The following is a 23,046-nucleotide window of genomic DNA, read 5'->3' on the forward strand; positions in this document are numbered from 1 at the left end:
AGAGGGAGACGAGGGGGGGGGGGAGAGGGAGACGAGGGGGGGGGGGAGAGGGAGACGGGGGGGGGGGAGAGGGAGACGAGGGGGGGGGGAGAGGGAGACGGGGGGGGGGGGGAGAGGGAGACGAGGGGGGGGGGAGAGGGAGACGAGGGGGGGGAGAGGGAGACGAGGGGAGGGGAGAGGGGACGCGGCCCGGGGTCGGCTGGGATCCGCCCGGCCGCGGCGCGGGGCGGGTTATGAGCGGCCCGGCCCGGGTGTCACCGCCCCCTCGCCCGCCGCTAGCCAATCACGGCTCTCCCCTCCCGCACGCCCCGCCGGTTTCTCGCTTCCCATTGGTCGGTTTGAAGAAGGCGGTGGCCGCTGCAGGCGGCGCGGCGGTTGGCGGCGGCGGGCCCGTGGCCGCGCGGGGGCCAGCGCCCGGCATGGAGCGGGCAGCGGCGGCCGCGCAGGGTGAGGGGCCGGGGCTCCGGGGGGCTCCGGGGGGCTCCGGGGGACCGGGACCTGCGGGGAGAGAGGCGATGGCGAGTGCCCCGTGGAACGGGGGGTGATCGGGGGGATCCGGGGTGGGCGGTGGTGAGGGGCAGGGAGGGGCTGGGTGGCTGCTGGGGCCGCGGGAGGACCATCGGGGCGCGCTGGGGGCGAGGGTGTCGCGCACCTGTGAAATGGGCGCATCGACGTGGTTTGGGAGGCCAGGCGGCGCGGAGGGGCTTGGGGTGCGGCTTGGGGTGCCGGAGAGACCGGGGGTGCCAGGCTGCCCCTGGGGGTCTGTGGGAGCCTTGGGGGGCAGCGCCAGGGGAAGGGGGTGGCTTAGGGGGCAGGGGGCATCAGCTGGGGGGGCGGGGGAGAGGCCCTGGGGCCGGGGCGACGCTGGGCTCCAGCCTGGCCGGGGTCTCCCTGCCGTAAGATGCCCCGGTACCGCAGCCCTCAGCCAAACTGGGGGTGGCAGAGGTACGCCCTGCCTCCCCCCTGGAGCTGCTCCTCGCTCTTCCCACCCGCCCCTGCTAGCAGAGGGCTCGGCCACAGCGGGGTGCAGGCTGACGGGGTACGGAGGGTCATCGGCAGCATCTCCCCTTTCCTTCTGCAAATTGACTAAGCCCCATACAACCGAGGTTTTGGGTGGCATCACGCCGCGAGCATCAGGGAGCTCTGGTCTTTACGTGCCGACCAGCCCCTGGGCAGCATCGCACGTGTGGAAACGCTCTGGGAATTTCTGGGAACAGCATTGCCAGGCCTGGGCGGGGAGCACGGGGACCTGCACGGTAATGCTGTGAACGTCAAAGAAATCCATCCTTATCGGCGCACCAAATACCGAGGCTGTGGTGCACGCGCTGCATTTTCCTACCATCTCTTTGCAGAAGAGCAGAGAAGACGGCTCCAGGAGTACCTAGCAGCCAAAGAAAAGCTGAAATGTCAGAGTGCAAAGTAAGTCAGGAGAACGCTGGGCTTGGACTGGGTGACCTGTGAAGCTCCCTTCCGACCCAAATCACTCGGTGATTCCCTGAAGCAAAGCTGCCTTCCCGGCTTGCCAGTCTCTGCCTTCCCTCCGCAGCGGCTCGCTAGCGTATGGAGAATCGCCTCCTCCCAGCGCCTCGCTGTCGGGGCAGCGACCGGGGATGGCTCTGCCCCACAGCACTCCATAGCGTTACTGGCAGCAGGGGCAAAGGGATGGTTTGAGTGCTGATGGTTCCTGCTGGTTGACATTGTCTCTTCTGGGTATTTTCTGAGTCTCCATGAAACTTTCTCAGCTCAGCTCTTGGGTCTGAACAGGACTTTTTGCTGGCAACTCGGCTTGGTAACTGGGTCTTGAAGAAAGGGTGTTTCAAGTCTTACTGCTGCTTTTTAATGGCAGCTTTCAGTGGCCCTCTGGGACAGGTTAAGATTAGGAAGGGGCATTTTCAGCGCGTTTCAAAGGAAACAGATACAATCACCTGCTAAATGAGTTACCTGGCTCTGGGACCCCTTCGCCGCCCTGCTCGGTTCCCCGGAGCCGGGCTGCATGCAGATACGCTGCCGCGAGCGCAGCAGATGGGTAGCGAGGCACCTTCCTGCAAAGTCTTCAACTGAAACCGCTGATGTGCTTGGCAAACCTGAACACGTGAAAGACTCCCCGCTGCAGCGAGTATTTCTCATGACATTGTAGTGCAAAGGAAGCCATAAAACTTCTCCGTGGGGAGAAGATAAAGGGAAGCAGGATCAGAGAGCAGAAAGCAAACTGGTGCCAGGCTCCAGAAAATGCCACTAATGTAACAGAAACGAGGAGAGAAGATTCATGATCTTTCTTCAGGGCGTAGTACACCACTTATATAGAATAGAGGACAATACGCTACCTCTCCGGGCTCTTTCATTACAGAAAAATATCTGCACAGGCAGTAATCTTCCCTAACGGCTGAGCTGCTAGCTCCAGAGCAGAGGGGTGGGAGAAGCCCGCAGCTGGCTGCTGTCAGAGGGCTCCAGTTCAGGGAGGAGGAGGAGGAGGAGAGGACGGGGAGCCGACAGCCAGGGCTGCCGCCCCACCTCCCCGCTTCGCTGCCTGTGCCTGGGCAGCCGAGGGGCTCGTCAATCGGCCACCGCAGCGCTGCGGCTCGCCGTGGCAGAGCAAACCCCCGCCTGCAGGAACCACCCTGGTTACTCTGGGTGTCACTGGAAGCCTTAAGTTTTGTGACAGCCTTGGATGTCAATGCGTTGTGTTGCTTTTCTGTTGCCACGCAAAAGAAAAGCAATTAATATCATGTGGTACTTCCTTGGCAGCTTTTTGATTTCCAAAGCTTCTCGTAAGCTGCTGTGACTGAGATACCCATCAGCGTTTTAGATATGTCACCTTTCCTGCAACAGCTGCTAAATAACCCAATATCTTGTTCCACTTCCTACAGACCCTTTCTAAAGGACCGGACGAATCGCCTGAATCCACCCCTAGAACCAGTTTCTAAACTGGAGCGCGTAAGTAGAAATCTTTTGAGTCTAGTTTTGTATGTCGTGCTTGAAGTGGGTCTGGGCAGGACCGGGTACCCAGATCAGGGCAGCAAGTGCCTGACCCCGACGGGGTGCAGTCAACAGATTGCCAAATAGCTGGCAACTAATTATTTTTCAGAGGGACTTGGCGTGGGAGACTCATCCTCTGCCCACGCGTGGGCGGGCATTGCGCTACTGCTCTCTTGCCAGCTGCTTTGCCAGCGCAGGCCTTCGCGCGGATGTCCCCTGGGCTAGCCCGGCTGGGGCAGGAGCGAGCTGCCGGCGTCTGACCAAGCCGGGCTCTGCTCGGGGCTGAGGTTCGCTTTGTCTCTCCAGGTCGACAGGAACAAGAAGGATGTTGTCAGAAACATGGTGAAGGGAGCTCAGAGGGATGGCAAGCTTGGTGCCAAACCCACGCAGCACGCTGGCCACGCTGCTCAGCAGAAGTCTTCAAATGCATCCCAGAGAGCAGCGGTGGTGCGTCCAGAGCCGCCGAGGCAGAGCGCAAAGCTTCCCCAGGGGCTTGTGCCAAGCAGGAGCCACTCTGCGCAGCCCAGAGGGAGGCTCCCAACGTCCAACTCCGGCCACCTCGATCCAGAAAGGAGCAAGAAGCCTGCACGGGAGACCGTCGGCGCAGCAGCACCTCGGACTGGAAGCGATCACCCCTCTCCTGGGGCACCTTGCTCCCTAAATGAGGGTCTGCAGGACAAAGAAAACGTCCGAGCACAAGCCTCTACGCACCCTGGGCTGAAGAGAGTTCAGCCGCCTGATGGAAACAGTCTCGGGAACAAGAGAGCCTTGGCTCACGGGCAAAGCTCAGCCACGGTGTCAAGAACTGTCATGGGCCCAAAGGACAGAACTAATAGCCACCAGGCTAAGGAAGAGCCGATTCAGGATAAATTCAGGAAAACCCTGCCAGGCTCAAAGAGCGCACCTCAAAAACCAAGCGTCAAAACTCAGCCGCTGCAGCACCCTCAGTTAATTACTGGTTCTACTAATTTGCTACATAAAAAACCAGGGGCAAACCAGGAAAAAACTAATATGGCAAGGAAAACGATAGAAAAGCCGCTCGGCATGCTTCCAGCAGGAGGTCTTAAGCCCCACGGCAGACCCCCCCAGCTGCAGAGACCTCCCGCAAAGCCCCCGGCCTCCAGCAGGCCCCAGGGGACCACAAACCCGAAACCCAGCCTGAAACCGGGCGGCACGGTGCAGCGGCAAGGGCCCGTGGCTAAAGGGGAGGCGGGTAGGAAGGACGCGAAGGTGGTGCCTCCCGGACGCGCGGCAGCGTCCCGAGTGACAGTCCCCCAAAACCAGCCTCGCCGCGTACACGGCTCCAAAGCTCAAGCAATTGAGAGCGATTTTAGGAGTAGGAGAGAGAGGCTTAAACCAGGGGCAAGTGGCCTACAGGCTAGGCGTGTTCCCAAGACCCCGACGGCTGCGGATCGTAAGTAAGTAGCAGCTTTGGCCGACTCTGTCTCGCCTCCAGGGGACAGCAGAGTTTAAAGTGTTTAACAGGGTGAACCAGTGCCAACCTGCTGAAAATGGGGTCCAAAGTCCCCTTATCAGTGAGCATCTGTCTGGAGGTTGATGCCCCAGGCAAGAGGAGGGTGGGGAGGAGATGTGGTGGTACCCTGGGTTCCTCTCCCGCCGATTCAGCTAGCGGGAGGAGAGCGTGCGGCCGCTCTCCTGTTTTATCTTCAAGGCACGCTTAAGCTTGAGAGGTTTTTCCTTTCCCAGCCTAGAGCTCGGATGCATTTTTAGGATAGAGGTACCGGTTCTTCCTGAGCAGCTGACGTGGGCCAGAGGCAGATTCCAAGGGAAAACAGCAGCCTGGCAAGTGCTGGCGCGCTGCTGGGGTGGTAACGGCGATCCCTCGGTCCTTTGGCAGGAAACAGCTGGAGGAGTGGTTGGCGTCCAAAGGCAAGACGTACAAGCGGCCGCCTATGACGCTGCTTCAGAAAAAGCCAGTGAAGCTGTCCCAGACAAATGTCAAGCAGAAAGAAAAGCAAGAGAAACCAGAGCAGCTCTGCCTGGAGCATATCAACAACGTATTAACCGAGTGCCTGAAGCTCATTGAGGAGGTGGGAATGGGAAAAGAGCTGCTCGAACGGGCTCCTCTTCTCCTGGAGCATCCCGGGAGAGGAGGGCCACATCCCCCCAGCAGCACAGCGGGGTTTGGAGCAAGCGTTCTTGCTCACTTGGCTGCAGCTGCCAGCGGGATATCATCACGCGTAGGAAAAGTAAAAGCACTCGCAGAGTTACGGATAGGCCAAAGGCATGGGATGCATTCACAGGGAAAACGGAGCGATGGCCAGCCACGGGGCTTGCCTGCGTCATTGCCGGCGTCCTGGTACCCGGCAGTGCAGGCTGCAGCAGTAATGTCTGCGGCAGCAGCCCTGGCTGATTGCGCCAGCCTGAGATACGTCCCCAGTGGACCGCACAGCATCGCCTCGCAATGCTGACCGCTGGCCCTGCTCCGGGGTTTAGGGGCTCCGTTAGCACCAGTGCTGAAGAGCCTATCCCTTGACATCCCTCTGAAATACTCGACCCGTTTCACCACGGGGAAAATAGAGGCAGGAAAGCGGTTATCTGTCCACGGTCGTGTAGGAGAGTTGCAAAAACCAGCCTCTTCAGAGGCTCCTTTTCCTAGAGAGCGCTGGGAGAGCGGTTACGCATTGGCAGCTCCCCCAGCGCACGCCGCTGGCCCTTGCGATTGACACCTTTCCCCGGCACCTTGTCCTTCTCGCAGGGTGTCCAGGAAGAGGAGCTCTCTGCGGTCCTGTCCCGCGTGCCCCAGGCGGAGAAATTTGCCAAGTTCTGGATCTGCAAAGCGAAACTCCTCGCCCAGAGCGGCCCTTTTGACGTGGCGGGGTTGTACAAAGCAGCAGTCTGCGCTGGCGCTGTGGTGAGCGAGGCGCGCTTCTCTTCGGCAGCTCCCTGTATTCCCTGCCCCTGCGCCAGCAGGTTTCCTCAAGATCCAGGGATCGGATTTTGGGATGAGTTTAGCAGCGCTAGTCGCTGGTGAAAAAGCCCTTTAGAGCTGCCGGTCCCGTTGTGTCCCACAGGAACAGCTTTGGCTTTAACCAGCCAAGCGGGCAGCGCCGCGCGGGCAGGAACGGGGCCAGGGGAGGACGCGCGCCCTGCGCCGTGTCGGAGCCGTGGCTGGAAGCGATGGCAGCTCTGTGCCGGTCTGGGCGGCCTAACTGCGGCATCTGGTGGGATTTAGATGCCTGCCCAGCCGTGCCTGCGTGCCGACAGATCGCACTTGGAGAAGGGAAATCTGCAGCCTTTTGCCGCCATCTCCAGCACGGGGTGTCGCGATGCAGCAAAAGCCTTTTCTCCTATTCACTTGTAACTCCAGTCTCCGTTCCCGAGTCAGGCCTGCCTTGACCCACGTTCTGCTTTTCTTGCAGCCGCTCCAGGAGCTCAGAGAAGTTGTCCTTGATATTTTGAAGGCTGCAGACCAAACATCAGAAGGTAACTTGGGGGGGGGGGGTTGGCTGGCAGGCCAGAGCGTGGGCAGGCTGGTGTTCCCTGCCGCTGCAGGCAGGGAAGCTGCGTGGATTGCGGTCTGTTCCAGCGCCCCATGTCCCTGTTGACTTTGATGGAGAAGTCCAGAATCCTGACCTCAAAAATGGGGCAAGATTCCCCTGCCAGGGCTGGGCACGGTCCCGGCCATCACCGCAGCAAGGTGCCCTCGCCCGTGTCCGGAGCGCCGCAGTGCTGTAACCCCTCCCCAGCTGCCGCGCTCTGCCCCCTCTTCAGCCGCGCCGCCCTTTCCCTCTCCCATCAGGGGAAAAGGCCGAGCAGCCCGTTCCTTGGGAGCCCACGGCGCCTTGCCCGAGTGAGACGCAGCACGCAGCAGCGACTCCCTGCCTGGCCGGGAGGTCCGGGACGAGCCTGCCCGTCTCAATCAAGTTACAAGTGACGTCTGCAACCAGGTAAGGCTGAGCTGCCCGCTCCTGGCAGCGAGCACCCTCTGCCCCTGCCAGCAAGGATTTACCTGAAGGCTCTTGTCCTCCCCGCAGAGAAAGGGAGTTGCTGGAAAGGCAGGACCTGAAATTCCTGACGCCAGTGCGGCGCTCGCTGCGGATAGAGCGGGCTGGGAGCCGCTACCCAGGGATGCTGAAGGACCACGACCCTGTGGTGTCGTCCCTCAGTGAAATCCTGGATGCTGAGGAGGAGACTCAGTTCTTCTTCCGGAAAAACAAGGCTTTGCCGGAGGTGGCAGAGCTGGAGGGTTTGAGTTTGTATCCCCCGGAGCGCTGCTGAGGGATCCCCGGCGGGGCGCAGGCTGCTCGCTCCCCCATGCCGCCTTGCACGCGCTCCACTGACTCCTTGTTGCCTCTCAGATGTAAATATGTAGGGGTGGCACATAATAAGCCTGTTTCAAATATATAAGCACTGTTTTAAATATGTAATAAATACATAATAAATAAAAACTCGCACTAGAGATGCGGCGTGGCCCAGTGAGTAGCGTGCGAGGTCCGAGGTTGGAGACACGGGCTGTGTCCCCTGGGACTGCCCTCGGCTCCTCTGCTGTGATGCATGCTCCGACTTCCCTGCCGTAGGACGATGTCGGTCAGACGCCGCAGCGCTCCAGGCACCTTCCAGTGGTTTGGAAGCAATGTCCCGAGGGATTTGCTCCAGAGCTGCCTTGTGCCCTACCTGGAGAGCAGCCGGATGTTCCTCGCCGATAGGCACGCACAGACCCCGCGTCTCGAGCTGTGCCAGACCGCGGAGGGGCCGGGTGCCTGCGGGACCGTGGCAGCTTCCGCGCAGGCTGAAGGCGGCGCCCTGAGGGGTGCGGGGGTCCGTGGGGTGGCCAGGCTCCCAGCCCCCGGGCAGGGCTGGGGGTCCGGGACAGGCCAGCGAGGGCAGCTGAGCCCTGTTAGAGTGCTCAGGGCCCCTACAGCAGCAGTCCCCCCACCCCAGGGCTGCCCTCGCCCCCAGAGCGAGCAGCGGCACGGTTTCCCTGCTCTGCTAAGAGGGGCGAAGCAGTACGGCTGCCGCGAAGGGCGGAGGGGAGCCCCCGCGTCACCTTCGCGTCCCCGGCAAGCAGCGATCCTGTCCTCATCCCACCCTTTTGCCTCCTCCCAACACAGCCACCATCAGCGTTGGCTCAGCATCTTTATTGAGAAACCTCGATGCTGGAAGAAGTCTTAGGGCAGGATCTGGAAGTCCTGGCAGGGGTCTGGGGAGCGCGGCAGGCACAGGGTCCAGGACAGAGGGGTCTTGGGGCTGCCACCCTCTGCCCAGGGGCTTGCACTTGTCCCAGCTGCTGGCCAAGGATTTGGGAATTGCCCTTTGCCCTCACCTCCCAGGCTCAGCAGCAAAGCAGTTTTCCTTTAAAATGGCCAATTTTATGTCTCCCTGGTGCCAGCGAGAATCTTTTATAAATAGAAAAGGGTAGAAAAGAGAGGAGGGCAATAGCAGGTACAAGGGATTCTCAGGGAGCAGCCGTCACCCCCAGAGCCCTCCTATGTTCAAACAACATCCACCCACCTCCACCCGGAGCCAGGTCCCAGCGCCACGGCAGCACCCGGGGCCAGGCACCGCAGCTGGAGGGGCAGGAGCTGCTGGGACCACCGACCCGTGCAAAGCGGGCTTCCCGCGACACCCGGAGCGGCGGCACGGCCGGCTTTCCCCGGCGTCGGCATCATCGAGCGGGCTTGGGGGGCCACGAGCGAAGGTGGGGGCACCGGGCAGCCCGCGGGCTTGGGGGGGACCCTTTTCCTGGCGCGGCGTCGGGGAGAAGAGCGCTGCTGCGCGGGGAGAGGCGTGAGGTGGGGCAGGGGCTGGGGCCACCGAGTGCCCTGCCGGGGGCTGGCACCCGCCGGCTTGGCAGCCGTCAGTGCTGGGGGGGGCTCAGGCTTCTCCATCATCCTCCTCCTCCCCGCTGGAGTCCTGGGGGACCCCAGGGACCTGAGACAGACGTGGGGGCTCAGCGGGCACAGGACCCCACTGGCATGGGGGTGCCGGCGCTGGGACTCCCATGCCTGTGGCCAGTGGGTGCTTCTGCCCCTCTGTCCCCTGCCACCCACCTGCTGGTCAGGGTGGCCGTGCCGGGCCAGCCAGGGCGCCAGGGCCGGGCCTGCCTCTCCCGTATCCAGGCGGCCGTGCTCCACCGTCGACTCATGTGCCATCTGCAGCGGGGAGAAGGCGGGCAGAGAGGGGCTGGCACGGAGCAGCCAAGGGGTTGGGTGCTCACCAAATGCCCCCATCAGCCCCATACCCCCCTCAGGCAGGGAGGGAAACTGAGGCACGGCAGGTGAGCAGGAGGGGCCGGGAGCTGCGTACCAGGACGGGGGGTGCCCGGAAGAGGTAGCTGAAGGGGTAGTAGAGAAAGTTGAGGAAGGAGGCAGCGTAGAGGTCCGCGTAGCGCATCAGCTGGTTGGCAAAGAGCGTCTGGCGCGAGCCGCAGCGGAAGAGGCTGCCCATCTTCCCGTAGCACATGTCCATCTCGTGCGTGACTTTCTGCGGGCACAGCAGGATGGTCAGGGCATCCGATGCCCCCCCGGGCGTCCCCCCCGGCAGGGATCGGTGCGGGGCGCTGAGCCGTGCGCCGGCTGGGACGGTGCCCCCAGGCGTCACCTGGATCCGACGCTTGATGGAGCTGATGTCCGGACGCTCGCTGCTGCTGCTGTCCAAGTGCCTGGAGTGGGAGGCACCCGGCTGGGGGCTCGCCTGGAGGGCCCCCACGGGTGCCCGCACCCCCTCCGGTGCCCCCTGCCCGCCCTGTGCCCACTCACTGGTACAGCTCCGCCAGGAAGAGGTCCAGGCTCCGCAGCTCCTCAAACAGCTCTGCAAGGGCAACGGGGCCGGCTCAGTGCGGGCAACGTCTCCCGCTGCCCAGCATGGCCGACACGGGGCATCGGGGCACGGCCCACCGGGGCCGGTTTTGCCATCGAGGGGGGCAGGAGGCTCTGGGCCACCTCCCCCAGCTGGGCTTGGCTGTGTCGTGGCCGTGTCCCTGGCCAGGCGCTGCTCACCGCTCTTCTCCGTCCAGACCTGCAGCTCGCGGGCCAGCTCGGGCACCACCAGGAAGGTGCGCCAGCCCTGCCGCTTCTTGGACTTGAGGATGTCCCCGAAGATGTGGTCCCCCATGTAGAGGATGTCTTTGCCCTTCACGCCCAGCAGGTCACACACCACATCCGAGGAGCCTGCAGCAGCCGAACGTCAGGGCCGCGGCAGGGGCACGTCCCCCCCACGCCGCCCGCGGAGCCCGGCCGGGTGCTCACCGCCGGAGTAGACGGCGCAGTGCTGGAGCGGGCCGGTGTACGTCCCGATGCGCAGCTTCCCCGTGTCCTGCGGGACAAGAGGCCCCCCCGGGGTGGGGGGGTACCATTACCTGTGCCCACCCAACGGCAAATACACCCTGCTGTGCCCCCGGGAGCCCCGCGATGCCCAGACAGTGCCCGCCGCGGCGGCGGAGGGGTCCTCACCGTGTTGACTTGGCGCAGGACGGTGCCCTCGGCAAAGAAGAGCGGCTTGCGAGTGTCCACCACGATGAGGTCGAAATAGGATCTCCAGGGGCGCTGCGGGGTCTCAGCCTGCCGGGTGCCGGGGTGGGGGGGTCAGCGAGGGGCTGCTGATGGCACCCTGCACCCCCCAGCCCACGCCGGGGACAGGCTCACCTCGTTCCCATCGCTGAAGTCGAACAGGTAGGACATGATGGCCTGCAAGGACACCCGGCATCGCCACCGCTGTCCCCGCGGAGGGCAGGCCCCTGCCTGCGCTTTGCCCCCCCAGGGCAGGCTGGACCCGGGGCGGGGGGTGGCCACAGACACCCCCTACTCACGTCGGTGTAGTTGTAGTCACTGTTGGTGGCCAGAAAGACCTTCCCCACCTCCTTCATGCGGCTCAGCAGCAGCGGCACGCGGGGCTGGCGAGGGGCAAGTCAGCGTGGGGGGGCCAGGGGGGCCACGGGGACCCAGCCGAGGGGTCCGGGGTGGCGGCGGTGGGGTCCATGGGGGTCCGCAGACACTCACGTCCTTCACCACGTATTTCTCCAGGTTCTCCAGCGTCTTCTCCTTCAGGCAGCCCTGCAGAGGGGACAGACGGGGCTGGCCAAAACCTCCCCGGGGCAGTGGGGGGGATCCCCAGCACCCCCCCAGCAACGTCCCCCAGCCCCCCGCCCGCCGCACCCACCGAGAGGTGGACGTGGTCCATGGCCTCCCGCACGTCCTGGAACATGCTGCGGAAGGACATGAAGAGGTTCCCGTGCTTGTAGCCGGTGTCACAGCTGCAACGGTGGGGAAAAGGGGGGTGAGGGGGCTGCCCCACCGAGGGGAGACCCCCCACCCCACCCCAGATCCACCAGGTCCAAGCCCCCCCCGCCATCTCCCTCTTACTTGATGTATCTGGAGCAGTTGGTGAAGAAGTCCACGAGACAGGCGTAGAGGTGGGCCTCTGCCGGGGAGGGGGCCGTCAGAGGGGGCATGGGGGGTGCAGGGGGCCGCACCCCACGACGGGGTGGGGGGCGTGGGGGCGGTGGCATCTTGCTCACCCGTGAGGTTGAAGAGGGTGTTGAGGATGTGGAAGCGCTTCATGTCGTCCCGCTGGATGAACTTGTTGGGGTAATAGTGGAGGATTTCGGCCCTGGGGAGGGAGCAGGGAGCTGCAGCCCACGCCGAGGGTCCCCCCCGTGTGTCCCCCCGGGGCGGGGGTCCCACACTCACCCCTTGAGGAATCGGAAGCCGTGGGCGCAGACCAGCAGGTTCCCGTGGGAATCCACCTTCAGCAGGTTCCCGTACAGGGCATCGAACACCAGCCCCCTGCGCCGCACACCCCGTCAGCAGGCGGGGGTCCCACCCACGCCAACAAACCTCCAAAACCACCCCCCCCCGTGCCCCCCACCCCAAAAAAACTCACCGGGTGGGGAAGGTGGGGTCGTACTTGTAGGCGAGGATCTCGTGGGGGTAGCCGATGGAGACGAGCTGCTCCAGCAGCAGGGCGAAGGCCAGCTCCTCGTAGTCGGGGGACTTGTACACTGCGAGGGGCAGGGGGGCGGCGTGGGCAGGGGCTGGGGGGGTCCCGCCGCCCCCCAACCCTGCCTCAGCCCCCCCCCCCCCCCCCAAAACGCACTGGCCAAGGTGTAGTCCATGTCAAAGCCGAAGCACTTGATCTTCTCCAGCGCCAGGCTGCGGTTGACGAAGATCCTGGGGGGCGACCGGGGCAGGACACGGGGTGGGGGGGCGCCCAGGACTGGGGGGCACGGAGGGGACGGGGACCCGGCCCCACTCCCCAGCCCCGGTCGGGGGGCCGGGGGGGCTGCGCGCCCGCCCTGGCCCCGGGGCCCCGCCGGGAGTTATTGGAGCAGAAAAATGGGCTTTTGAGCTGGAAACGGAGCCGGGGGGGCGAGGCAGGGAGGGGCGGCGCTGAGCCCCCTCTTTTCGCCTGAACACCCCCCCCCCCCCCGTGTCTAAACGGGGGATCCCCCCAGGGTGCCCCCTCCCGCACCCCCCTGGGGTCCTGCACCCCCGGGGTCCTCCCCCCGCTCCTGCCCCCCCCAACGTGCCCCCGACCCCCGCCGCCCCCGGCCCCACCGGTGCTGGCAGTCCCTCCGCAGCGCCCGCGGGTCGCCCTGCCCCGGCCCCGGGGCCGCCGGGCCCCGCTCCCCCTCGCTGCCCATCGCCGCCGCCTCCGGCCGCCTCCGGCCGCCGCCGCTTTAACGGGGCCCGGCGGGACCGCCCCGCCCCGGCCCCCGGCCCCGGCCCGGCCCCCCCCAGCAACAGCCGGGCCGGGACGCGGGGCTCCCCGGGGTGCCGACCCCCAAAACGGGGCGGTTCCCCCCCGGGCCCCCAAAAGGGGCTCCCCCCGGACCCCCGCCGTGCCCCCGCCGCCCCCCGGGGCAGCGCCCTCCCACGGCCCCGGCCCGGAGCCCCGGGGCCGGTGTTTGCCCAGCGGGGCCGCTGGCAGCGGGGAGCGACCGGCAGCGAATCATTAACCGGGGTCAAGGACCGGCCCCGCCGCCGCCGCCCCGAGGCGGCCCCGATGGGCGCCCCGGCGCCCCCGGAGCTGGGGAGGCGGCACGGTGCCGGGGGGCGGGCGGAGGGACGGGGACAGGAGGGGGCACCCACGTCCCGTGGGACATCGGCCGGTCCCGGCGGGAAACGTCCCCATCCCTGCAGGGCCTCCATCCATCCCCGCGGGTCACCTCCCCCGGCAGCTGCAGGAGGCACCTCCCAGACCCCACCTGTCCCAGACCCCACCTGTCCCCACGTCCCCGTCCCCCAGGGAGCCCGGGGCGTCCCGGCTGCCCCCCACCACCCGCTGCAATCGCCCGCAGCTCTTGCGACACCCCGGTGCCAAGGCGCTGACGTGGGTCCCCGTGCCTGGCCTTGACCAGGGCTGGGCCCCCCGGCCGGGAGGGAGCACGGCTGGGGCACCCTGGGGACACGGGGGGCCGGAGGCCCAGGTGCGGGGCCCCGATAACGCCCCCGTGCCGGGCTGGGGTGCAGCCCGGGGTGGTTCACAGCCGGTCCCGTGACAGCGGGGGAGCACGTGGGGCTCTTATCAGCTGCCCCAGGGCTGGCACCCTCCCAGGGCGCGGGTCCAAGGAGGGGCAGGGCACAGGCCATGGGGCAGCTCGCGAGGGGACAGGGCCACCCCGGCACCCCCCAGATCACCGGCAGCGCTGGCGTACAAAGGAAATCTTTATTGAGTCCGAGGTAGCAGCAGTGAGGGGGGGCCGGGGGCTGCCCCCCAGGGACCCCCGAGCAGGATGGTGTCCACACCACTACAGCGATGGAGGCAAAGCTGAACACGGCACGGCCCGCAAGGGGGGGTGCCCCAGGGCCCCCCCGCCCTCCCAGGCAGGGCAAGGACCAGCCCCAGTCTTTACTCGAGGAGGAATCACTGCCAGGGGATCTTCATTAAGTCATTAAAAATAAGAAGAGTGGCCTCCCGTAACTGCTAACCTAAAGCTACAGCGCAGCAGGGGAGTCACGCCGGGGCAGGCACAGCCTCACCGCTGCGCCCCCCTCTAGACACTTAGCGCCGACATAAAAAAAACAAAACAAAAAAACAACAAAAAAAACAAACTTCAGTGACAACACTATGCAGAACTGAGGAAGCCCCAGAGACAACGGCAGCCCCCGTCCCACAGCGGGACGAGCCTCCCCGGCTCCTGGAGGGGAGGGTGGCAGCAGGGAAGCAGGAGCAGCGTGAGCCCGGTGCCCTCACACCTTCAGGACAGCGTACTTGAAGACAGCCATGATGGCAGCGCTGATGAGACCCGAGATGGGGACGGTGACGAACCAGGCCATGAAGATGTTGCGGAAGAGGCGCCAGTCCACCGCCTTCCTGGAGCGCAGCCAGCCCACCGAGACCACGGAGCCCACCTGCCCGAGGAGCCGGGGCACGGCTCAGCCCGGCAGCGGGTGCCCGCCCTCCCCCAGCCCTTCCAGGGGAAGCCTCGGCCGCGGGGCCGAGGGTCTCGCTCCAGCCCTTGGGACCCAGCAGACCCCAGAGAGAGAGGAGGGCAAGAAGCCGCCATCCTGGAGCAGCACCGGGGCTCCCACGGCCACTCGGCAGAGCCCCGGGCTCCATCAAAAGGGTTTTGTTCTCCCATCACCTCCCGAGTACCCCCTCACCCAGGGACTCCTCCCCGCCCTCCCAACCCCGCATTCAGATGCAAATGGCAGAGCTGGGACCTGAAGGCCAGCCAGCAGTCTGGGCTGGGGCCTCCCGCCCAGCTCAGCCGCATTAGCACCAGGATTGGGGGGAAGCCGAGCTTGCACCAAGCCAGCACCGACCGCTCCTGCCCCCGCCCCTACCTTGCAGTGGGTGGTGCTGATGGGGAGGCCAACGTTGGAGGCAATCACCACCGTCAGGGCAGACGCCAGCTCGATGCTGAAGCCACTGCAGAGACACAAAGTGCATGGGAACCCAGGCACCGGCCCCTCCGCACCACCCAGTGGGTCAGGCGGGCTTAGCCCAAGCCAGACCCGGGGCTGCTGGCCCCAGGCAGACCCTGCACAGCAGGGCCAGCTCCTCACTTGGCTCTCCAGCCCCCCGGCAGCCCCAGAACGACCCCCCCAAGGGACAGAGGGAGGTGTTATGGGGCCACATGCACCCCAGCTCCACCTCCCAAGCAACGAAACCCCCAAAGGGAGGATAGAGAGGGACTCCAGGAGCGGGATGCGGCTCTAGGACTGCCTGAAGCTCCTCCCACCCCAAGGCAGACCTTACCTGGATGGTGTGATGGGAGTCAGGTCCTTCCCCATCGTCTGGATGACTCTCCTTCCCCAGACCCACAAACCGATGCAAATCCCCGCACCTCCGTAGAGCAGCAGCCAGATGGGAGTTGCCACCTTGGTAGCCACGTCGCCTGTCTGATAGACCAGGTAGAGCGCGACCAGGGGCCCTATGGCATTGCTGGAAGAGAAAGGAGAGCTGGTCTAGGGGGCCAGGGGCTCTGGGCAAGGTAGGCACCAGCCCCAGCGAGCAACCCCACCGCTCCTGCCAACCCAACTGACCTGACATCGTTGCCACCGTGAGCGAAGGAGCCAAAGCAGGCTGTGAGGATCTGCAGGAACTGGAAGAGGAGGGACACCTCGGGTTTGTCCTGGTCATGCCATTCTTCCAAGGAGCTACTGCTGCCCTTGCAGTCGCCGACTCCCATCTCCACCTGGGCTGTGTTCAGGTCCACATCAGCCGCCGGGTGGGCATCCGCCACCGCATTGCAGTAGCTGGTGTAGCTGTCCATGCGGACCCTCTTCTTGGTGTCCGCCACGGGCCAGGTCAGCTTCTCCATTTCCTCGCCCTCCTTGGCGCGGAGGGAGTCCAGGGGCATGCCGCAGATGGCCATGGTATAGGAGGTGTAGCTGTTGTTGCGCCGCAGGGGCTTGTCCCCCGAGTCCCCCATGCAGTCCCCCATCTTGGCCAGGTGTAGTTTATGCAGCAGCTCCTTGTAGAGGCCAGAGTCCTTGTGCACGGTGTGGTACTGGTACTGCCCGCTGGAGCTCATCTGGTGGCCCACGGCCTGGTTGAACTGGACGAGGCTGCCGTTGGGCAGCCGCACAGCTCCTGCCAAGAGAGACGGCAGGGCTTTAGCACCCAGGGGCACCTGGGGTGGGGGCAGAGCACCCCGGCACCCCCGTGTCAGCCCCCACCACTCACCGCTGTCAATGCTGGTTTCCTTCAGGTCAAGGCTGGGGAGCCTCTCCTGCTCCGGGGCCTCCTCCAGGTCCCCCAGGTTGAAGGAGACCGTCCTCTCCTCCACCGCTGCCCGCTGGGGCACAGCCAACCCCACATCAGCAACGGGGCTCTTGGCATCGCCCAGGGGCACTTTGGGCTCCTCGTGGTCCTCCTTCGGGCTGATGTTCTTCTCCATCAAGGGGCTTTCAGAAGGACTGGATTTGATCTCTCCTGTGAAGGGAGACAGCTGCCATCAAACCTCTTCCCACCACCACCACCAGGAGCAAGCCCACACCCCTCACCACTCAGATTTATGGTAGCTAAATAAAAATTTACAGCTTCCCCCCCCATCCTGAACTTTGGAAACGGCTGGGCAGTCGCACCTTGTCCCTGGCACAACAGCCAAACCATCACAAGCCAGCTCATCTCCTATTTTTAGGCGCCCCCACCCACACGGGGTGTGGTGAGCACCATTATGGGGCTTTTATGCCCATTCTTCCTACAGCAGAGGTTCCTCTTTGAGCCATGTTTGTCCCATCCCCATTCCCGGTGGCCATGGGATGCTCTGGACCTGCTTCTGGGGCGGTTGTGACCCTTGAAGCCGATGGGAAGGTGCCCAGAAGAGCCTAACTCCTCTGCCAGCCCATCAGCTCCAGCCTGCCGGGAGGACTCGCCCGCCTGGGCTCCTCTCCAGCTCCCGCTGGTGGGTGACAAACCCACACAGGAGCCGGTCTCCACCTCCCAAGGGCAGCCTGGTTTCCTGTCCCACTGGAAGAGCCAAGCCAGCAGCACCAAGCCCTGGAAGCTGAGGCTGTTACTCCCCCTCTACCGGGAAAAGCATGTTTTCTCCAGGTGAAAACATGAGGTCAGCTCCTTCAGACAACAACAAAAACCACCTCCTTGTCACAAACATGACCATTTCCCAGCCAGTTTGCTGCTGCAAGGGCCGGGCTGTGGCATCAAGCCCCTGCAGAGCTCCTCTCCCCCTGCACCGCCACCTCCCCCAGCGATGCTCTCCGGCAGGCAGGCTGCCTCGGCAGGCAGGGGAGCCCGTCTGGCAGGCAGGGGAGCTGCCTTGCAGGCAGAGGAGCTGCCTTGCAGGCAGGAGTTAAGCTGAAGCTCAAACAGCTGGAAGAATGTCAAGGGCAGCCATAAAGCTGTTAGTCACACCCCAATTACACCAGTCTGACAAGGACACTGGTTATCCCCTCATCTCCAGTTCCTCAAGTGCCCCAGACTGCACACAAAATTTATATGCAAGACCACACACGACTCCAGGAGAGCTGCCTGTACTTTTCGGGAGGCAGAGCTCAGGACTGCTCTTTTGGATGCCTTTCAATAGAGATTTTTTTTTTTTTTTGCTACAGGGAAAGGATTTCATCAGCTTACACAGCTTTAAACTTGTGATCTGCATCTGCCAGGCCAAAAATTGATCAGCAGGTACGCAGAGGATTAAAGGTTACACTGGTTAACAGGCAGGTTTTCTCCTGCCTTCTCTTTTTCTCTATTAAACAGTGAAATCGTTTAATAGAAAACTGTTTAATATTGCCTGCTGTCCTGTGCAGTTCAAGGAGAGATCGCCCTGCTCAGAAATCAGCTGCCAGACGCCGCTTGGCAGGCAGCACAACAGCCACTTCAAGGGGTATTTTGGGGTGCCAGGGAGCAGCTTTTTGGTGCTGCAGTGGGTTAGGAGCACGCAGGGTCCAGCTCGATGAGATGTGCCCCAGTGACTCAGGGTTTGCAGAGCAGCTTAAGCGATATCTGAAGCTGAGGATCCCTGCTAATAACAGCCCTCCGGCTAATGAGATCTCCCGCTGGGAAAAGAAGATGGTTAGTCCGAGCATGCCCTTCCCCAAAGGATTGCAAAGAGAGAGGCATTACTTACGTTCAATTTTCTTCTTCATTCTCGGACATACAAAGAACCAGACGACGAGAGCACAGACAACAGCACTCCCCGCCGAAATTAGGAGGATACCCCACAGAGGAAGTTTGTCAAAGCCCAGCACTAGGAAATAAAACAACGTATCTTTGAAAACCTCCGGGCAAAAACCTCCTCGACATACGACTTTGCTCTTCCTGGCACGGGGACTCCAATCACCTGCAACATCCCTGAGCTAATTCGCCTGCCAGGGAGAAACGCCATCGGAAAGCCACTGCTGACCGCACCGAAACCAAGAGCTTAACTCACGCAGCAGCCCCCCACTTACAGTCTCCCCCATCACAAGCTCATCTTTCACACATGCAGACATCTCCCCCTCCCTCCCGCAGCCAAACCCCGTCAGGGACCAGCGTGTGCCCTGAGCAGGGACGGGAGGCTCCTCGCAGCCCTTGTCTCCTCACTTGCTGCAATGTCAAAGAAAAAAAAAAAACCACCCAGCACGGCTGCTGCAGCCACAGCGCCGCTTCCCCCGGTCGGGGAGAGGACACAAAGGACCCGGGCTGCTCCCAACGGAGAGCCCCACACCTCCATCAACTCCTCCAGCTGCTGGGGGAAGATGGTTCTCCCGCTCCACAAGTCCCTAGGAACTTAAGCTCAAGTTTCAAGGCATCAGAGGTGTTATGTGACCCAGTTACAAGCATTTTCACATGCAGCGTGACTTTTAGCGGAGGTTTTGCATTATACAGCCTGCTGCAGCCCCCAGTCGGGGTATCAGGTGCTTGTAACCGCTCAACTCGTGCGTTTTCTGCTGCAGGCAACAACTTACTGCTCCTGATGCACCACCAGCAACATCGCAGCTCCTTTACCCACACATTTGGCTGCTTGCTTACGGCAAACCTGGCTGAAGGCTGCAAACCCTGCCCTTGAGCAACACCGAGCTCACCCAGCCCTCCTGCAGCTGAGGACTCGGGATAGACATGAATCTTCCTCGGGGGTGCCAGGTGATAAAGTGATCTTGGAGCAGCGCCGCTGCTGCTTTGCAGCCCCCGTGCCCCCAGCAGCACTGCAGCAACCCTGCCTTCCCCCCTGGGCTGGAAAGCCAAGGGAAGGGGAAGCTGACATCCCTCCAAAAATTTTTCCAGCCACTGTTTACAGAGAAAGCCCTGTGGAGAAAGCACTGACTGCCCTCACCACACCTCCAGTGATTCCTCCACAACAGGAAACCCACACTCAGACCGAAAACAGCTCGCGCCGCGTCACCCCGGAGGTTATGGAGCCTCCGGCTCCGCAAGCAAAGCCACCCTCCTCCCCTGCCAAGCCCTCTCCTAGTCCTGCCCGCAACCTGTCCCCCTACACAACAGCCAAACAAGCATTTCAATTTGGCTTTTCAAACTGAAGTACAAATTCCTCTTCTCAGTACAGGTGCCAGCTCTTCTTGCCAGGGATAATTAGTTTATTCTTAGGGACAAGGTGAATCAGGAGGCACAGCCTCCATCCCTGCTCCTAGCCTCGCTACCGGCAGCCTGAGGAGTCTCTTCAGTGGCAGCCAGGTACCTGAGTTTTAGCACAGGTAAGAGAAGGGAAGGGGAAGTCATGTTATCTGCCAGTCCTGTGAAGTCTAAGGAGAAAGGTCTGGAGGGGTTTAGTTTGAGCAGGTCTCTTTGGCTGGGCAACTATCTAGCCCAGAACTCAGCGCACGCTAGCCTGCAGCCTTCTGTAACCGGCACAGGCCAGCCGCCTTCTAGGAGATTTCAGCCCTGTAAAGCAAAAAAGGGGTAAATCGTGCATTTAATGGAGGTTTTGTAAAGAATTTAAAAATCAAGGTTCAAGTATTCTGACGCGTACTTACAAGGTGCACCAGTGTATGTGATGGAGAAGAGGTTGATCCCCACGGTACAGGCATAGAAGATGGGCAAAGCTCGCAAGCCATTGGGAACGGGATCTGCCTGCAAAACAAGGATCAGTACTGCAGAAAGCCAGACCTTGCGGGCTGTGCAGCAGCCAAGCACCAGCCCCTTCCCAAACGGGGGTCTGTGCCTTCGGTCAACTGCTGAGCAAGCCAGAGCTCCCGACAGCTTTTAGAAAACAACCCATGGAGCTGCCACCGTCCGACCCCCAGCAGCCCGGGGCGGAGAAGGAGGCAGAATGCCGTGGGTCCCACGAGGCTCCCCAGGGCCCCAGGGCAGGACCAGCCGAGCGTCCCACCACTCCCAAGGCTGGAGCACCTCATCTGCACCCGCAGCCAGGGGCTGCCTGGCTCTTGAACCCTTCCTGAGGCTCCCCAGCCCGCAGACCTCCACAGCCTCCAGCTGCACATATGTTTGCTTTCAACTCCCCAGGCACTTTCAGACAAAACCATTTGTCAGACAAAGCTTTTACCTCTTTCCAGCTGACTTGGACGAAATAAAAAAGTCCATTACTCACAAAGCAGCTTATTTGACCACATACCTGCACAGAGAGGCCCTCACCCAAGCAGCAGGAGCACTTAATCTCTGCTGCTGCCCAGCAATCGGGGTCTAGCGTCGGTACAAACACACTGAGCGTTACCAAATGCTGAGCGGGACGGAGCAACTGGACTATTCAGCACCAGAATGAAGTGTGACGGGGCCAGCCCAGCTTTGAAAGGCCAGTTACGCAAGGTTACTCTGACAGCAGTGACGCTGAATTGTTTTAAAGGGCTGCCAGGTAGAAACCAGCAGCGATAAGATCTTAACATCTCTTGAAACAGAAATAGTTAGAGCTAAGACCTAAAATAATTTAAGTTAACCTCAAATATGCAGAAAAAAATGCTGGAGTTCCTCTGGACAGCTGGCTGGATACCCCTGCTCTGGGCTGGCAGCGTCCCGTGCTCCAGGGTCATCATCTCAGAAAGATGAGGTCTAAAGCTGCCACCTCCATTTCAAGCACCTCTGGGTGTCCAATCCCTCTTACGGGGCTTTCAGACACTCCCAACAGTGGGAGCATGTCCCTGGAGCCAGCCCGAGCACCCATCACTTCACCTGGGGCCCCAGATGGGAGGAAAGTGCCGTTTCCACAGCACCAGGGACAATTCTGGCCCTCCAGGCCTAAGAAGCAGCCATCACTGTTGGCCATTGCCTTCATCTGCAGCCTGACACAAGAGGAGGTCCACCAGGACTTGGGAATAGCCTGACAAGAAGCTCTAATCTTATCAGTTCTGGGCTACTTCACTACTTGGAAACTGCAGCTGTTTCTGCTGAGGCCAGGACACTCCTGGCTCAGACATTTTGGAGGAGGTTGAGTGAAGCCTCCTCACCTCCCAGGCTCTGCTTTGTGGAGTGGCTACAGAGTTTTCCCGTCCCTTCAGCTCCTCCTGAAGGAGTCCAGAAGGGCTCACCCAAGTGTCAACACAAGGACAGATGTGCCTGGAGAAGCTCTGGTGCACATAAGCCAATCAACCAGTCCAAGGCGCAGACAAGGGAGCACGCGGGAACCCCAAGGTGTCAGATAATGGGTCAGATAAAGCCCTTACCTTGCGGAGGATGAACCTCTGGACGAGGAAGAACAGGATAGCAGACATGATGCCTGAAAGGAGGGGTGAGATGAACCAGGACAACACTAGGAGAGAAGAGGCATGATCAGCATCCCGCTGCCGGACGGGGAAGCCCAGGGGGCACACGGATGCCATGCACAGGGGTGGTCACAGGAGCTGGACTTACCGATCTTTAGCAGCTCGGACCACTTGACACCTTCTTGCCCTTTGGCCACCAGCGAAAAGCCAATGGTTGCTCCAACGATGCAGTGGGTACCAGAAATTGGGAGCTTCAAGAACGAAGCCACTAGCTGCCACACGGCAGATCCTGGAGGAGAAGGAGAAGCCTGGTTAGAAGGCGCTCACCAGGGCACCCTGGGGCACATTGCCTCTCCCCCCCCCCCCCATTTTGACGCCCTATTCCTCACCAAACATGGCGCTGATCGAACCTGCCATCAGCAGCTGCTGCTGCGTGGAGTTGTACATCTCCACGTCGATCAGCCCCTTCCGGATGGTCTCGCTGACTTTGGCTCCCAGGAGGACGGAACCCACCGTCTCAAAGATGCTGGCCAAGATGCAGGCTTGCCGGAGGGTCACCACCCCCGAGCCCACCGCCGTCCCGAAGGAGTTGGCCACATCGTTGGCGCCCACGGAGAAGGCCAGGACGAAGGCAATGATGAAGCCCAGGACCAGCATCCAGAGGAAGTCCGCCATGGGGGCGGGGGGCAGCGTGGGGGTGGGGTCCATGGTGGGGGGTGTATAAATAAGTTAGGTATAAAATTAAATAGGGGCGGGGGTCGCTACCGGGCGCGGGGGGGATCCGCCGTCCTAGGGCCCCGCCGGCCGCGGGGGCTGGGGGCCGGGTGCCGCGCCATGGCCTGCGCCGCGCTTCATCCTGCGGGAGAGACGGGGCTGAGCGGGGGAGGGCACCGGATAACGGCCCTTCCCGCGCGCCGGTAACGGCCGCTCCCGCGCGCGCCACCGCCACCGCACCCGCCCTCTCCCTCCCCCGCCGCCATGTGCCCTGCCCGCCCCGCCGCCACCCCACGCCGCGCCGCGCCGCCGCCCAAGGCCGCCGCTCACCGGCCGGGCCGGGCCGCGCTCGCCGGGGAGGAAATGGAAGGGAAGGGCAGGGCCGGGCCCGCTCAGCTCCGCTGCGCCGCCCGCGCCGCCTCCGACTGGCGCCGCCGCCCGCCGCCCGCCGCGCTTTAACCGCCTCCCGCGGCCCCACCTGACCGCCGCAACGCCCGCCCCCCGCCTGACGCACGGCGTCGCCATTGGTCCGCTCGCCGCGGGGGGGACGAGGCCGCGTCGCCATTGGGCAGCGCCGAGCTCTGAGCCCCGGCCCCGCCCCGCCGGCCGCCGTGCCCCCGCGCGGGCAGCGCGCACCGGCACCACGTGCGCGATCAGCGGCGATCGGCCCGGCCCGGCCTGGCCTAGCCCAGAGCGGCCCGGCTTAGCCCAGAGCGGCCCCGCCTAGCCCAGAGCGGCCCCGCCTAGCCCAGATCGGCCCGGCCTAGCCCAGATCGGCCCGGCTTAGCCCAGATCGGCCCGGCCCGGCCCGGCCCAGAGCGCACCGGCCCAGATC

The 23,046-nt window shown here is 63.1% G+C and overlaps 2 protein-coding genes across 5 annotated transcripts; one reads left to right on the top strand and one right to left on the bottom strand.

Moving 5' to 3' along the window:
* Positions 1-159: 159 nt before the first annotated feature.
* Positions 160-7,306, top strand: LOC309601844 (uncharacterized protein). The gene is made up of 9 exons (XM_082335027.1): positions 160-447; positions 1,353-1,419; positions 2,868-2,934; positions 3,283-4,394; positions 4,835-5,027; positions 5,696-5,851; positions 6,360-6,423; positions 6,740-6,887; positions 6,975-7,306. Exons 1-9 carry the CDS (start codon positions 234-236, stop codon positions 7,216-7,218), a joined length of 2,265 nt encoding a protein of 754 aa, XP_082191153.1. The 5' UTR covers positions 160-233; the 3' UTR covers positions 7,219-7,306.
* A 474-nt stretch (positions 7,307-7,780) lies between these two features.
* LOC309601843 (cytosolic purine 5'-nucleotidase-like) lies at positions 7,781-22,635 on the bottom strand. Of its 4 annotated transcripts, none has more exons than XM_082335025.1 (18): positions 13,161-13,240; positions 12,034-12,107; positions 11,821-11,938; positions 11,628-11,723; positions 11,456-11,547; positions 11,301-11,358; positions 11,098-11,191; positions 10,938-10,991; positions 10,748-10,831; positions 10,584-10,625; positions 10,392-10,499; positions 10,188-10,254; positions 9,939-10,109; positions 9,699-9,750; positions 9,541-9,601; positions 9,247-9,423; positions 8,991-9,092; positions 7,781-8,871 (listed from the first exon to the last, which is right to left on the bottom strand). In XM_082335025.1, exons 2-18 carry the CDS (start codon positions 12,050-12,052, stop codon positions 8,815-8,817), a joined length of 1,452 nt encoding a protein of 483 aa, XP_082191151.1. In that variant the 5' UTR covers positions 12,053-12,107; positions 13,161-13,240; the 3' UTR covers positions 7,781-8,814. The 4 variants fall into 4 exon arrangements, 3 of the variants coding, with proteins under 3 accessions (XP_082191151.1, XP_082191150.1, XP_082191152.1); XM_082335024.1 differs by lacking the exon at positions 13,161-13,240 and adding an exon at positions 12,495-12,626; XM_082335026.1 differs by lacking the exons at positions 12,034-12,107; positions 13,161-13,240 and adding an exon at positions 14,152-14,233 and having other exon boundaries at positions 7,782-8,871.
* Between the last annotated feature and the right edge of the window lie 411 nt (positions 22,636-23,046).

The sequence above is a fragment of the Platalea leucorodia genome (genome assembly GCF_965183815.1).
Source record: "Platalea leucorodia genome assembly, chromosome: W".
Classification (NCBI taxonomy): domain Eukaryota; kingdom Metazoa; phylum Chordata; class Aves; order Pelecaniformes; family Threskiornithidae; genus Platalea; species Platalea leucorodia.

Excerpts from the sequence above, each read along its gene's own strand:
- LOC309601844 (XM_082335027.1), top strand. The coding sequence starts at position 234 with ATGAGCGGCCCGGCCCGGGTGTCACCGCCCCCTCGCCCGCCGCTAGCC. Across the intron at positions 448-1,352 it reads GGCAGCGGCGGCCGCGCAGG|AAGAGCAGAGAAGACGGCTC; the intron begins GTGAGGGGCCGG and ends ATCTCTTTGCAG. Across the intron at positions 4,395-4,834 it reads CCGACGGCTGCGGATCGTAA|GAAACAGCTGGAGGAGTGGT; the intron begins GTAAGTAGCAGC and ends GTCCTTTGGCAG.
- LOC309601843 (XM_082335024.1), bottom strand. The coding sequence starts at position 12,580 with ATGGGCAGCGAGGGGGAGCGGGGCCCGGCGGCCCCGGGGCCGGGGCAG. Across the intron at positions 11,359-11,455 it reads CACCCTCTTCAACCTCACGG|AGGCCCACCTCTACGCCTGT; the intron begins GTGAGCAAGATG and ends CCTCCCCGGCAG. Across the intron at positions 9,093-9,246 it reads TCCGGGCACCCCCCGTCCTG|ATGGCACATGAGTCGACGGT; the intron begins GTACGCAGCTCC and ends TCCCCGCTGCAG.